At 41.9% G+C, this 14,510-nt stretch overlaps 1 protein-coding gene and 1 long non-coding RNA gene across 2 annotated transcripts; both read right to left on the minus strand.

The window, feature by feature from the left end:
* Nucleotides 1-1,284: 1,284 nt before the first annotated feature.
* Nucleotides 1,285-12,264, minus strand: LOC112286024 (ferredoxin-dependent glutamate synthase, chloroplastic). Its single transcript, XM_024527522.3, has 29 exons — nucleotides 11,820-12,264; nucleotides 11,081-11,393; nucleotides 10,010-10,584; nucleotides 9,654-9,823; nucleotides 9,369-9,465; nucleotides 9,183-9,275; nucleotides 8,812-8,957; nucleotides 8,460-8,619; nucleotides 8,205-8,315; nucleotides 7,872-8,087; nucleotides 7,524-7,681; nucleotides 7,189-7,377; nucleotides 6,952-7,057; nucleotides 6,707-6,803; nucleotides 6,497-6,612; nucleotides 6,083-6,280; nucleotides 5,815-5,925; nucleotides 5,370-5,609; nucleotides 5,025-5,219; nucleotides 4,699-4,896; nucleotides 4,421-4,495; nucleotides 4,130-4,258; nucleotides 3,913-4,011; nucleotides 3,308-3,450; nucleotides 3,118-3,211; nucleotides 2,677-2,915; nucleotides 2,471-2,549; nucleotides 2,164-2,247; nucleotides 1,285-1,846 (listed from the first exon to the last, which is right to left on the minus strand). Exons 1-29 carry the CDS (start codon nucleotides 12,105-12,107, stop codon nucleotides 1,685-1,687), a joined length of 4,881 nt encoding a protein of 1,626 aa, XP_024383290.1. The 5' UTR covers nucleotides 12,108-12,264; the 3' UTR covers nucleotides 1,285-1,684.
* A 1,152-nt stretch (nucleotides 12,265-13,416) lies between these two features.
* Nucleotides 13,417-14,114, minus strand: LOC149988474 (uncharacterized). Its single transcript, XR_016504516.1, has 2 exons — nucleotides 13,894-14,114; nucleotides 13,417-13,601 (listed from the first exon to the last, which is right to left on the minus strand). It is a non-coding gene; the product is annotated as an uncharacterized LOC149988474 (long non-coding RNA).
* Nucleotides 14,115-14,510: the final 396 nt, after the last annotated feature.

Here is a 14,510-nt window from a genome sequence, read left to right on the forward strand (position 1 = left end):
AAGTAATTCCTAGCTTACATGCATATGTCTGTGATTGTAATAATCATATTTGGTGATATGCTTGTGTATAAATGACTAACACAAAAACTATATTTTGTAAGATATAAAAATTTAAAATAAAGTTACTTAGTTTTGTAAGTTTTTACTTATTCATTATTTTTTGATGATTACTTGCATTATGATTTTATATGTCTTGAAGATAGGAAGAATATGGGAAGTATAAAGAATATTTGGATAAGAAAATTAGTTATACTTGCAAAAGAGTTTTTGATGGTTATAGCTAATAGTATTGTTTATTGAAGTTGATTAATTGCTATTTAGTTGTTTCTTTTGTAAGATTATATATATATATATATATATATATAAAGAAAAAATTCAAGATTATATGATATCAAATTTATTTTAAAATTATACTTTTTCATCCAAAACTAAGCCTAAGTACTAAAATTAATTTAAAATCTAATAAAATTGAATACTTCTATATTGTTTTAATAAGTTAGTACAATAATATATCTTGTAGGATTTTAAAGCTTCCAACAAGTTCCATTTGGTAAATAAATCATCAAAACTTGAACGTATTTCTATCCAAATTTCCAAAAATCATCTCTTAATGAACTAATCGATAAAATAGTAGTTTAATAATGAGTTACTTGAAGTTGTACAATTTTTAAAGAGTTTTCACTTGAAATTGTGCATGAAATTATGTGTCTTTGTAATGATATTCATTAATTAACTAATTCTTTTTACACACACAAAAAAAATTAATAAAATTAATGGTTTTGTGTAGGAATCAAACAAATAAAAATAAAAGAATCACAAAAAAATTAAAAATGATTAAATAACAACAACAAGGAAAAGAAGATACATCCCAACTTGTCAATAACTTTCATATTTATACAAGGAATTAGTTGCCAAATCTTGCTTAAGTTGATGTAGTTCAATTATTCAATAAACTTATTAAGTAGATATCTGGTTAAATAAATAGAGCTAAAAGGTGAAAACCTTGAAAGAGTGAATTACTTGATGAGTGAGATGAAGAAATTTCTTGCAGAATTAATTTATATTGTTTTCTTCTAATACAATTTCCTCAGCGGATATTTCTTCACGTCCAAAACAAACTTATTAAAAAATCAGATCTTAAGTTGTTGCGACTAACACTCATGTATCCTTTTGATTATCAAGGGGTACACAACATAAACCAAGCAAAGGCATATGTCAAGTGTTGCAAAACCTCTCTGGATTGCTGAACCAGGGCATCACATTTTATCCAGTTACGACAGTATATGCTTCAGACAAATGGATATCTGGGATTGCCGATTTTCCGAGTTACAAATCTGCATCCTGTTGTGCGTCAAACAAACGTAAAGCTTTACAACATTTTCAACTTATCAGAATGTTCTACTGACAGTACTCCACAACTAAGCAGATGCTGTGGCAACTCTAATCAGAGTGCAAATCGTATACTACACTCAAGGAGTAGCCATGAAACACTAGTTCTGATCTACTTAGTAACGAGCATTGCATGGCTTGCAACAGAAGAGTTGCGGGAATATCGAAGGGGTTTTTAAGACTAGTTTGATACACCAGTGTTAAAAACACCTGTGTAACTGTTAAACTTAACTAGGTTACCAATAACTTGGCTAGGTTTCTACGACTTAAAATACAGCAAGAAGAGGTGTGCTCTTTACGCTGGTTGAGCAACAAGGTTCTCGACCTTCCGATCTTCCACATCGGCATTGGCTTCAGGTGTCTCTTCCTCGCTTGGCGGCACAAGTTGCCAGAAAAGTGGAAGGAACTTCTCCCAATTAGACAGAATCTCTTTCGCCTTCTTGCTGCCAGTCTCATCCTGAAGCACCCAACGTTTCATAGCTAAATTAAGCGAATCTTGAAAATTTTGGTGTCAGTTGCGGGATGACTAAAATGACAATTTACACGGAGGAAGATTACACGTGTTCAAAGGTGCAATTACACTATGATCATCCCAAATTTGTTGGCTACATGGCTATCTGAGAAAGTGTCAGAAACTTAATCGCAGTTATGTACGCATCGTTACTTCTAAGGGGACAAGCATGTGAGAAGGAACATTAGCAAAAGCACACACATGATAAGATAAGCTAAAAATAAGTTCACTTAAGCAGAAGCTGCTTGGAACGGAATCCTTACCAGATGAGATTGCAGTAAGCGCTGGAGTTGCTGTTGTCCAGCTGGTGCAGTAACCCGTTGTATTTTCACGATTTCTTTGTTCACCTGGTTGTTGGAGGAAACACAAGACATTAGTATAGTTTGCAACTTGACCCATTAAGTATCACATAAAGTTATAGGAATCGTGAAGCGTGTAAAGCATATATACACAATTATAATATAGTGTTCGTAGATGCAGAGCTTAAGCGGACACGACTTCTATCTCAGAGATGTTTTCAAGCCATTACTTAGTGACACATCTCCTTGCTGAGAGAGAGGATGGGATTACCTTGCTGGGGAAGGTGTCGTCCTCATCCAAGAAGTACCCAAGGCCTCCAGTCATACCGGCCGCAACGTTGCGACCAACCCTGTAAAACAAAGCACACAAGTCAGGAAATATTCGGGCTGTACTACGCACGCCATCGTCTGCAGCAACATAGCCACTCTAGATTTTTACCAGAACCCTTGCTAGTAAACAAGGTTCAGAATACTTACTTGCCGATAGCCACAATACAACCGCCAGTCATGTACTCGCAAGCATGGTCCCCCGTTCCTTCAATTACAGCTTCGGCAAGTGAGTTTCGAACGGCGAACCGTTCACCTGCTTTCCCATTCGCAAATAACTGCCCTCCTGTGGCTCCATACAAGCAAGTGTTGCCGACTATAGTGGCATCCTCGGCATTGAAACCAGAGCCTTCAACAGGTAAAATTACAATTTTACCTCCAGCCATACCCTGTATACATCATCAAGACAACACTAGCTTCATTAGCTCATCTGAAGCGTGGATTCATGTGACCATGTAGATACTATTATCAACAGACTGCAAGTAGAGTTGTCGTTGTTCAACATACAACAAACGATGGTTAAGTTAATTGATTCGTAGCGTTCTCCAGCAATAACTTCAAATTTCAATAGTTAAAATTTCAATAACGTACCTTCCCAACGTAATCATTTGCTTCACCAACCAAGCGCAAATGCATGCCAGGAGTCAAGAAACATCCAAAAGATTGTCCTGCACTGCCTTCAAATCTGCACAAGGTTTTCGTTATTAGAATTTACATTATAAAGTGCATCAGGAAATCATACCCAAGTATGACTGAAGATTAAGCAAGACGGCAAACTTACGTCAACTTGATTTCCCCTGCAAAGCCAGTATCTCCGTATTTCTTAGCAATTCTACCACTGACACGGCCCCCGACAGCTCGGTCTACGTTATAAATTTTGATGGTCTTCTCGATAGTCTTCTCGTTTTCAATCGCTTCAATAACCTGTAAAAGTTGGCAATGTTAGTTGACTATCTATTACTCTGATCTTACGGCAGATCATGGTAAAATTCTAAGCATTGTCGAACAAAAGATATCAAACTGCCCAAAAGAGAGGCACGTGCTACGAAAAGCAACCTCTTCATAAGAAAGACAGGAGTGCAAAATTTGATGTAAATATAGACAGGTGTTAGGATATACGTGATGACAGTTTCACTTTGAAACAAAGGAGGCACAAGTGGAGAACATGGAGATGTCACAAAAGAGATTGAAAGTAGGGGAGAATGAAACAAAACATCACAAGCAGCAACAACAGTGTTCCAACCTTGTCAAGTGACCATTTGAGTGTTCTTGGTATGACAACCCGCAAGGTTATTTGACTGGTTTTACAGGATCTTAGTATCTTGTCTCATCCAACAACCTTATCTCCAAAAATTCAGTAAGTTGTGAGACGAAAAAAATACTCACATCTAGGTCAGCAAGAATAGTATCGTCCAAAACTGGGCCATTCGAGTGTACTTCCTGCTTGCGAATTTGTGTGCTGGTCCAGGTCGGCATTCCGGTGTTCTGGGGAGCCCCAACAGTTATAGTCAGTGAACTGCAAATTGCAAAAGAAAACTACTAAAGAGCCTGGTTTAAATTTCTGTAAGTTGATATAGCATGAGCTTAAATCGAGAACACTCACCGCCACCAAGAAGCTTAAGTCCAGTGACTTGGTCTTGGCAAGTTGTACATCCCGACGCTTCAAGATGTCGGCCTTTCCAATGATGTCGTCAAGTTTTTCGTACCCTAATTGGGCAAGTATGCCCCGAACCTGTCATGACAGACAATCAGATCCTCGGAGCATATGTGCGAAGCAAACGTCTAGCAGTCCAAGACAATTTATGCAAATAATACTTTCTTGAGCGCTCTTTTCTGATAAACATACACAGGAGCAACTGCATGAAAGGCATGAAGCCAGGAACACTCTGCATACCTCTTCAGCAACGTAGAGGAAGTAATTAACGAGATCTGCAGGAACTCCTGGAAATTTGGCGCGCATCTCCTCACGCTGCCAAACCATGAATTTAAGTGTTAGATGCCTCACACACCCTCTACATGTCGTAATTGATTAAACCAGAAGGAATGCTCTCTGTAGACTCCAATTTCCGTTCGGGTAGGAGAGGCAAGTGTCATGATTCAGCAGCTGTCGCGTGCGGAGAGCAAGTTTAAAAGGATCGCAAAAACAACTCATATAGGAGGGTCACGACCTACCTGACTGGCAACACCGACAGGGCAGTTGTTCGTGTGGCAAATGCGAGCCATAACACAGCCGGTAGCTATCATAGCAAGTGACCCAAAACCATACTCATCAGCACCCATAGCTGCAGCCATAATCACATCCACTCCACTCTTGAATCCTCCGTCCACTCGCAGCGCTACCCTCTCACGAAGAGAATTGGCCAAGAGAGTCTGCAGAACGCAGTACAACCATGATTTAGTTAGGGAGTCTACACCTATCATGGCTTGATTGAATTGTAATCCGTGAAGTAATATTCTTGTGCAGATTTGTCGTCACAAGTGTCATCATGCTTGCGTACCTGGTGAGTTTCAGCCAGACCAAGCTCCCATGGACCTCCAGCGTGCTTAATCGAGCTGATGGGGCTAGCTCCCGTTCCTCCATCGAACCCAGAGACCTGGATAACATCTGCATTCGCCTTCGCAACTCCACTAGCAACTGTTCCAATTCCAGCTTCAGCAACTAACTTCACCGAAACCTTTGCATGAGGAGCTATCTGATACAAATCGGCAATCATAACAATCAGTTGTCAGGTCAAGTACACTGGAGCCGACTAATTATGTGTTATTCATGGTAATTGGGATCAACAGAGAGCAAAAATTTAAGCTCAAACCTCATGATTACTCAACCAGTAGATAGAAAGTACCTGATGAAGGTCGAAGATCAATTGAGCCAAATCTTCAATAGAGTAGATATCATGATGGGGAGGCGGAGAAATGAGAGGAACTCCTGCTTTCGAGTTCCTCAGTGTAGCAATGTATGGACTGACTTTCTTTCCGGGAAGCTGACCCCCTTCTCCTGGCTTGGCACCCTGAGCGATCTTAATCTCAAGTTGCTCTGAATTGACCAGGAAGGATGGTGTAACACCAAACCGACCCGATGCTATCTGTAACAATCAAAAATCCTATGTTAGATTTCTGTTCCCACAGACGAAACATCATACTGGATCAAGTGTGTAGAACTCACGATAAGAGTGACTAGAAAATGAAACATAAATGACTTTCTTTGCTCCATTTGTGGGCAGAATCAATTCTTCGACACGGACATATACAAGATGATGCAAACTACGTAAAACTATCACATCAAAATACCTGCTTGATGGCGCTGGACGCAATGTCGCCGTTCTCTAACCCCTTCAAGTGGGGAAGAGTTTCCGATAGGCCGTCATTCACATCATCCAGATGCTTCCACCTTATGGGGTCCTGCACCATTTTGATTACTAAGATCAGCATCTGAGACTCAGTAGCGTCCAGCCTTTCAACAAATTGACCATAACCTATTCACCAAGTCAATCAGAGTATCGCATTCAGTTCATGCTGTGGATAAATTTTTTTAAAATTACTTGTTTTATTTACTTACCTCACCGCCTTCACCTGAGTTCGACTTGCCACCTATTCTATTCATGGCTATGGCGATAACTTCATGTGTTTCACGAGATATGGCCCCAAGGGACATGCCACCTGTCACGAATCGCTCCATGATGCCGGATGCATCTTCAACCTGGTCAATAGGAATTGGCTGCCTGTCACTTGTGAACTCGAGAAGGTCACGCAAGACCTGGTTCATGCACAAGCAAGCACACGCGAAGTAGTTAATATGAATTCTAGAGTGCTATCAAACCTTGCGGCAAATTTAACAAAACTACGTATATTTTGTGAAACCATATGTACTGCCGACAATACGATACATGACACAAACAAAACAAACAAAAAAAAATAGCAGTGACATTAAGCACAGTTGCAACTGAGAAGGTTATCAATGAGAAGACCATACATTCACTGGTCGGTTAGCAAGGTGCTCCTGGTACACGGCATATGCGCTTTGGTTTTTCTCTCTAACCGCTTTGTGTAAAAGCTTCGACATCTCGGGGTTGTTTCCATGGTACTCACCTGTAGTAAAGAATGATCAGTATTGCTTCTTCAATGGCTTTCAAAGGCATCAACGACATTAGCTCATGACAAAGGAACGATGATTGAAACACACCTCCTGGTCGAAGTTGAATGAAACCGAAATTCTCAAGCTTTTTGGCTGCCTCTTCAGTGAAACCCTTCGACCAGAATGACACTGTCTCTCTGGCCAACTGTTCAAATACCAATCCAAAATCATTGAGGTAAGGTAAAAAGAAAAAAAAAAAAAAAAACAATCTTGTACTGTGACAAAAATTAGACAATAAAAGAACAAATACAGATCAGTAGATACGTAAAGAAGTAAACACGTTCAAGTCTTACCTCATCCATGGTCAAGCCACCAATACGAGATGTACTTCCACGGAATGCTGTGTCTACCACATCTTGACCCAAACCGTAAATCTCAAAGATCTGGGCGCCATGGTAACTGCAATGAAACAGTAGGCAGGGCACTTCAATATAAGTAGACGATGGTAACACAGGGCGTACAGATTGATACAACTCGAAGAACTATCATTACAAGCATTGAATACATGACACTCGGAAGAGAACTCATACCTTGTTAACAGAGAGATACCCATTTTGGACAGGATCTTCAATAGACCAGCCTTGACTGCCTTCTTGAAATTTTTCTGGGTTTGCTCGACAGTGATAGATGGAAGCTTTCCGTTCTTGATAAAGGCGACAGTTTTGGGACTCATTCTCCATTGACGGCAGGTCTCAAGAGCAAGGTACGGGCAAATGGCACTGCACGACACATTGCAATCGCATGAGAGTTGGAAGATTGAAATGTCGATATTAAGGCCTTTGGAGTCAGGTTGAAACACGAAACTCAGGGGAAAATTTTAAAACTTAAAGAATAAAAAATAAATGAAACTGATTCGACTACATACCTTGCACCGTATCCGATGAGACAAGCAAAGTGGTGTGTGCTGAAACACTGAGCGGTGTCAACAACTATGGACGCTGACATTCTCAAACCATTAGAAATAAGATGGTGATGAACTGCGCCTACTGCCAGTAGCACTGGAATGGCCGGCTTTGTAGCTTCCTGCAATAGTTCATTCAAACCACATTTAGTTTCTTTCGCTTACATTCGAATAGAAGTGACAATAGAAATCACAAATTCGTTCCATAAATATTGATATAAAACATCGAGAGCCTACCGGTTAAGACTACGTTCACAATTCACAGCAGTGTAAGAAGAAATTGGAACTGTGAGAGGCTCTATGAAAATGTACCATATTAGTAGTTCGATCACTGAGGATCAACAACTGGGAACCGGATCGGACTGCCTCGTCTGCAGCTTCACAGAGTTTGTCCAACCCTCTTTGAAGAGACCCCTCAATTCCATCATCAATTTCGAAAAATGTTGGTAGAATTGTTGGTTTCAGTAACTCCGAAGCTTCAAGGGAAGCGAGCTCACCCTCGCTCAAAATAGGATCAGACAGAGTGACCTGCACAACAGGACACCCAAGATTTTTTAGGCATTAGGAAAAGAGAACATGAAAAGACTAAGCTTGAGTCAGCATGAGAAGACTACATACAGTACGAGTCGATCACTAGCTGCATACCTGAGCTGCGTTCTCGGAACCAGCGTTCAAAAGATTCGCCCGCTTGCCCAGGTTCATTTCCAAAGACATAACCAGTCCTTCTCTCAGAGAATCAATTGCAGGATTTGTAACCTGCGCACGTTGAGAAGTTCAAAGAGGTAAATGAAACATACATCCCTGATTTCTACACAACGGGCAAATTAGTGCACCTATAATCTCTAATTTCACCAAATTTTGTACTCATGTAAATAGATAAACAGCATTAAAAATATATACCTGAGCAAAGCGCTGCTTGAAGTAATCATACAGTAAATGCGCCTTCTCTGAGAGAACAGCCAATGGAGTATCATCTCCCATGCAGAATGTAGGTTCTTTTCCAGTTGAAGCCATGCTCTCTATTATCATCTGAACGTCTTCAATTGAGTAACCGAAAGCCCTGCCATGTTTACATCCGACAAAGGCGTCACCAATCATTATCGAAAGAGGCAACTATACTGGTTTAACGTACATTGATTGCCATTATTGTGCTAACTTCTACTCAATGGCTTCTCTCTTGGGATGAATGAACACGAAGAGTAAAATCTTGGATAAAAAGATAAAGAGATGAATAAAAAATTGAGGTACTTACTGCTGATGCTTCAATAAGTTGTCAGCGCTGTACATAACCATGTCCTTGAATTCTACGGGCTCCAACTTTTGGCTCCCTGCCTTCAACCACTCTCCATATGGTTTCGCATTTGCAACACGTTTCTTAACCTCAGTGTTTTCATAAACCTGCACAGAAGAGTGTTAGCTCCTTGCGTGCTGACCGCAATGAGTGAATGTTTCACTCATACACCATGTCTAAATCATATAACAATGCTAACAGATACCCAATACACTCAATGTCCAAATCTATTTGATAAAGTCACAAAAGTCAAAGCTCCAAGTTTCTGAGACTCCAGATATTTAATAAATTGGGGTTGAAAGCATCTGATCGGGGCGAATTTTGTACGTTACCTCTCCAGTTTCCAGGTTAACGCAGATCATCATTCCTGGGCCCAATCGGCCTTTCATTGTCACGTTTGAAGGTTCGATATCAAGAACTCCAACCTGCATGAACGACAGTTAGACCTGAGCATCTGTAGAACGGTTTGTAAAACATCTTAAATATCCATGAAATTCCCCAGTGACCACAATACGTACTTCCGAAGCTACATAAATGAGATCGTCCTTTGTCCGCCAGTACCGAGCGGGTCTAAGACCATTTCGATCCAGACATGCACCCACTGTTCTTCCATTACTGCAAAGTCACAGAGAGCATCACAATGTCAGCGTATTTAAAGCGGTAATTTAGATTCAAGGGAGCGCGTGATAGCCTTTATAAGGACCTAACCGAAATCCTAAGAACAGGACATTTCTAACTTCTACACCTTATGAGTTAAACAACATTGAGAGGTTTGCTAATTGTAAGACGAGCTGGCTTCGTACCTAAAGAGAAGCAAAGCAGGTCCATCCCAAGCTTCCATCTGGCCCTTGTAGTATTCATAGAAGTCCACAACCTCCGGGTACTTTACCATCAACGTAGGGTGTTTCTTGTAAGCTTCAGGAACCATCATCATCATAGTTTCCTCTGGGCTGTACCCACTTCGCATCAACAACTGGGTTCACCACAACAAATTTACTGAATGTTAGATTTCAGGAGATCAATCGAGTGTGGTCTTCGTCGATAAAATCTTAGTAGAACAGTCACATCCAACATTAAAAGTCACCCTAACTCCTCATCATACTCATCCAACTATAAATTGAGGACACAAAAAAACTCGGTAATCACGGAGGCTACATACCTCTGCTATCATATCCAAATTTGCAGAGTCTGATGCCTTGATGTTTCCAAATGGACGAAGCTCGTTGTCACGACCTCGCCAAATTGGAGACTCCATGGTAGCCTCACGCGATCGCATCCAGTTCAAGTTCCCTTGTAATGTGTTGATCTCTCCGTTGTGGCCCAAGAATCTCATGGGCTGTGCAAGAGGCCATTTGGGAGTGGTGTTGGTACTAAACCGACGATGATATATGGCAAAAGGAGTAACATAGTCCTCGTTACGGAGATCATCGTAGAACTGCCCAACCACTTCAGACCGTAACATTCCTTTGTAAACGATGGTCCGACTGGACAACGAGCAGAAGTAAAAATCTTCACCCCATGGCTCTGTGGAGGCGGCCTTCTCAATTAACTTTCGAGAAATATATAGTTCCCGCTCTATATCGTCCATGGCATCTTCGGCAGCTACCTTTACAAACACCTGCTCGATCCTTGGCATAGTGATCTTGGCAAAGTGCCCTACAACGGACTCAGTGACGGGGACTGGACGCCAGGCAAGGACTTCAACTCCTTCCTTCTTGAAAACATCCTCCACAACTGCACATTTTCATCAAATCTTCTGTTAATCGACCAGAAACCAGAAACACAGGTAGGACCTCGTTCTGATCGTTTACCTCAGTTTTCACACTGGTATTCCTCAATAAGTGAATTGTGACGCTCACAGTGCTTAAAATACCCGTTCAAATGATAGAATTGGTGACCTAACAGGCTGAGTACGATAACGAGCAAAGAATACCATAGCTTGCAAAGTAACCCTTGTCCGTGATCCACATTTGCAGCACAGACATACCAGCAAAGCTTTAAATGGACTTTATCCGTCCTAAAAGTCACACGTGAGGAAGTGTGTAATCTAAGGAGCCTAGTGAATTAAAACTGCCAACCAACTCATTGCCGCATAGGGCACCACCATTGAAAGCACTTATATCGGCTCGACTGAATTAACTTAAAACTCGATGTATGAATGTATTGTATTCAACCAACGCATCGATTGGTTGTCGACATGGTCCAGCTGGTGTAAGTAGGTAGTAAGTACCTGCTTTAGCAGCTGCTGCCAAGGATTCGTCTCTGGGAAGGAAGACCTGGCCGACGGCAGAGTGGGACTCATCAATTTCTGGCAAGCCTTGTTCCTTGCACCATTTCTTGAAGAGACCCCATGGAATACTTGTCATCACTCCAGCTCCGTCTCCCGAATCATTATCAGCGCCACACCCACCTCGGTGCTCCATGCAGCCGAGAGATGTGAGTGCATCCTTAACAATCTTGTGAGAAGCCTCATTCTTTAAGCTGGCTATGTATCCAACTCCACAAGCATCGCGTTCTGCTAAAATATCGTCCAAGTTCGCCACCTACTCATGCAACTTCCAAAATTTAGGCCTCAAAGCCACCAAATTCATGAAAACAATCAATTTCTACTGCATACTCTTTTCCCTTGCTCTATACTATAATTCAATTTCTGCGAGGCAGTGATCCTAGATTTAAAGCTCTTGATTGAACTATCGCCACAGCTTCAGGCACCTTTCGAAGAAAACAGATATGCTTACATCACCCTCCTCATTCAGTGTTGATTGTGTTGCAGTGCCATTCTCGTTGAATCAATAAATCTCATAAATTCCAAGAACGCAGTGAACTGCACGACTTCATACTGCAAGTCCCTTGAACTACAAGAACTACAGAAGCGCAATTCCTCTCAAAGTTCTTGTGAACGTTCAAGGTCATGCCAGAATTTAATGAGCGATACCGGAAATCCCAGAAGTCGTGTGCGAGCAACTGACCTCATACTGCCTGGCGTCTTTGACCGCACTCGCCACCAGTTTCATACACCATCCGGAGCCTTGAGAATTCCTGCAGGACCTCCATCCATTCTTTTTTAAGCTTCTGACCTTGATCCCAAATACTTCCGAGTAGCGAAGATGGTCAGTCAATCTGAGCTTGGTGCACAATGACAGCCGATTATGCGCGCTGGAGGCGGTGACCGAATTGATCGATGACGAGGCAGCAACGGTAGGTCTTTTTTCAGCCAGCAAGGGAGAAACCAAGCAGCTCTTGGTTGCCAATGCCATAACCCCCTTCCACAACCTCAAAGACAAACCTCACCCTCCTTCCTGCACTGGAGACAATTCGCTCTGTGGCTGCAACAACAGTTTCAGCTGAAGTGCCTCGCACGCAAGTAGGGACCAGCAGAGAGGTGAGAGATGGAAGATAGGGAGTGATAGGAAAGAAGGGGAAGGCTCCTTAGTCTGTAGCAAGGGTGTCCCTTTGAGAAGGGAGTGTGTGGTAAGGAGCAAATTGGCATCGGAGTGGCTGGTGGACCATAAGCAGTAAGAAAGTCTGAAGCATCATCCGCTTCGCTGCCACAGGATTGGGGTCAGAAGTTGTGGACGACACACTTTCAAAAAAAAAAGTAAAAGAATTAATACACCTGCACTCTCTGTGACCAAAGATAGACGACCGTCGTCAGTTGGTGATGACGACCCACGACACCAAGCTTCAGACTCGATTTCGAGCACATATTTCGTATAGCTTTGAACCCATTTTATCATGCCGGAAAATCTCTTAACATAGGTTATCATGACCGTGACTGGTGTTCCAGGTTATAATTGTTTTCTCGTGCATTGAAAAAACGGTATGGTTAGGCACCTCTGCAGATCTTTTTCATCCATGGAAAGTGCTCGTGCAGTTCTCAACATTTCTTTCCGTGATTCTCCCTTCTAATATCTTCCCAAATTTCGAAATTTTCAATGGAGAACGCAACTCGGAATCCAAAGTTTTTCAAGTAATCTTTGGTTCCTTTACTGGGGAAGAGAATAGAATCCCTGCTCCAGTCCAATAGCAGTGGCAAACCTGATTTATTACAGGTCACATGTGGTATCAGACCACGGCACATACTGCTGTGGATAGAAGTGCATAGATTGACAAATCTCCATACTGACCAAGTCACTGTAACATACCAGTTGGCAACTGCAACCATTTGTCCCCCACTCCTGGTTTGAATCCAAAACCACCGTACTTGAACGATTTCTGTGCTCGTGGGTTCATTTTCATATTACAAGGAATTTTTCCAAACATCTCTAACCGAACCCTTTGGGATTGTATGTGTGCATTGTGCTGTAATACATTGAATCAGCTCTAGCAGCTTCACTCGAACAAAAAGTTAGTCATAAATGTAGTATTCACCTCACAATTCCAGATATGAGATGAAGCAATCCAGTGATAACGCCCCCGAAGGCACAAAAAAAGCAACATTGCCTGAACTATAAGGAAAACGAGGCACGATGTCGTGGCCCTAATGTCTTCGATGGAAGCTTTCGTAACATCCCGAAAGGACACCCAAGTGCTGGTTTTTAGTGGGGTGACCATTAGCAGAGTGAAAGGAGAGGGGGAGCATGGATCAAAGCAGAGCCTAACCGCCTGGCTAAAGAATGGGTGGCGGATATGGCACCCTGCCAGAGACCCAATCTCGGCACACTCCGGAATTAGCTAACCATCCCCTCCTCCTGCGGCAACATCCTGCGGCCACCAATCCATCCACTTCACCTCCGAAAAAGCGACTCCAGCTGCCATACAAACACACAAATCAATAGTGCCCAAAAGTTTCCTCTCTGACTACACATACACATATCACCGCCCTTAAACGTGTGAACACAAACACACAAAAAAATTAAATAAAAAAAGGGAAAAATAATTACTCCCCGGTTTCCTGAAAAAGCTGAAGCTGTAGCAAAACAGATTCTTTTCCTTTCAGCACACTGCCAATAGAAATAAAATAAAATAAAATATTATAAAAAATCAGCAAGACTTCTGCAGCTCCTGATCACTAGCAACCGCAACCTGGGTGGCGCAACGGACCATTGCATCTAGTGATGGAATCAACAGTAAATTCACCGAACGTCAAATCTGGTGCTGTGTGCATGAATGTGTTGGGAGTTGTCGATGTAGCCTGAATCAGTGGCTTCCTTCTTTCCATCGCTGCAGCTACTTCTCAGACATAGACTTTATCGCAATGGTGGTAGGACCATGCTCTCCCAAGAGTGGTTTTGGAGCTCACAGTTACCACTTTGTCTGCAATACTCGGTAACCCAGTGAAATTCTTCTGCTGATTGTCGCAATGGCTTTAAACAACTGTGGATCTGGATCCCTCTGTTGAAAAGAATGTTTGTTTGTCATGTGATCTCTCATCTCTCTCATCTCTCATCTCGTTCTTTGTTTCTTGCTTTCAATCAGTGGCTGTAGCCTCCCTTTTTTTCCTTTTTCTGCTCAAATGGAATTCGTGCAGGTGTAAGGGTTGAATTGGAGCCTTCTCATGCAAACTCTCAGGGTCTTTACACCATGTCCCTGTGATCATGACGTTTTAATTTGGATGAGTGAAAGAGTGATGCTGGAACTGATGTCTGTATGAATGATGCATTTGTGTGTAATTGTAACAACTTGCTGCTCGGTGTTAGTATACAACAAAACATGGTGGT

The sequence above is a fragment of the Physcomitrium patens genome, chromosome 8, assembly GCF_059467195.1.
Source record: "Physcomitrium patens ecotype Gransden chromosome 8, ASM5946719v1, whole genome shotgun sequence".
NCBI lineage: Eukaryota > Viridiplantae > Streptophyta > Bryopsida > Funariales > Funariaceae > Physcomitrium > Physcomitrium patens.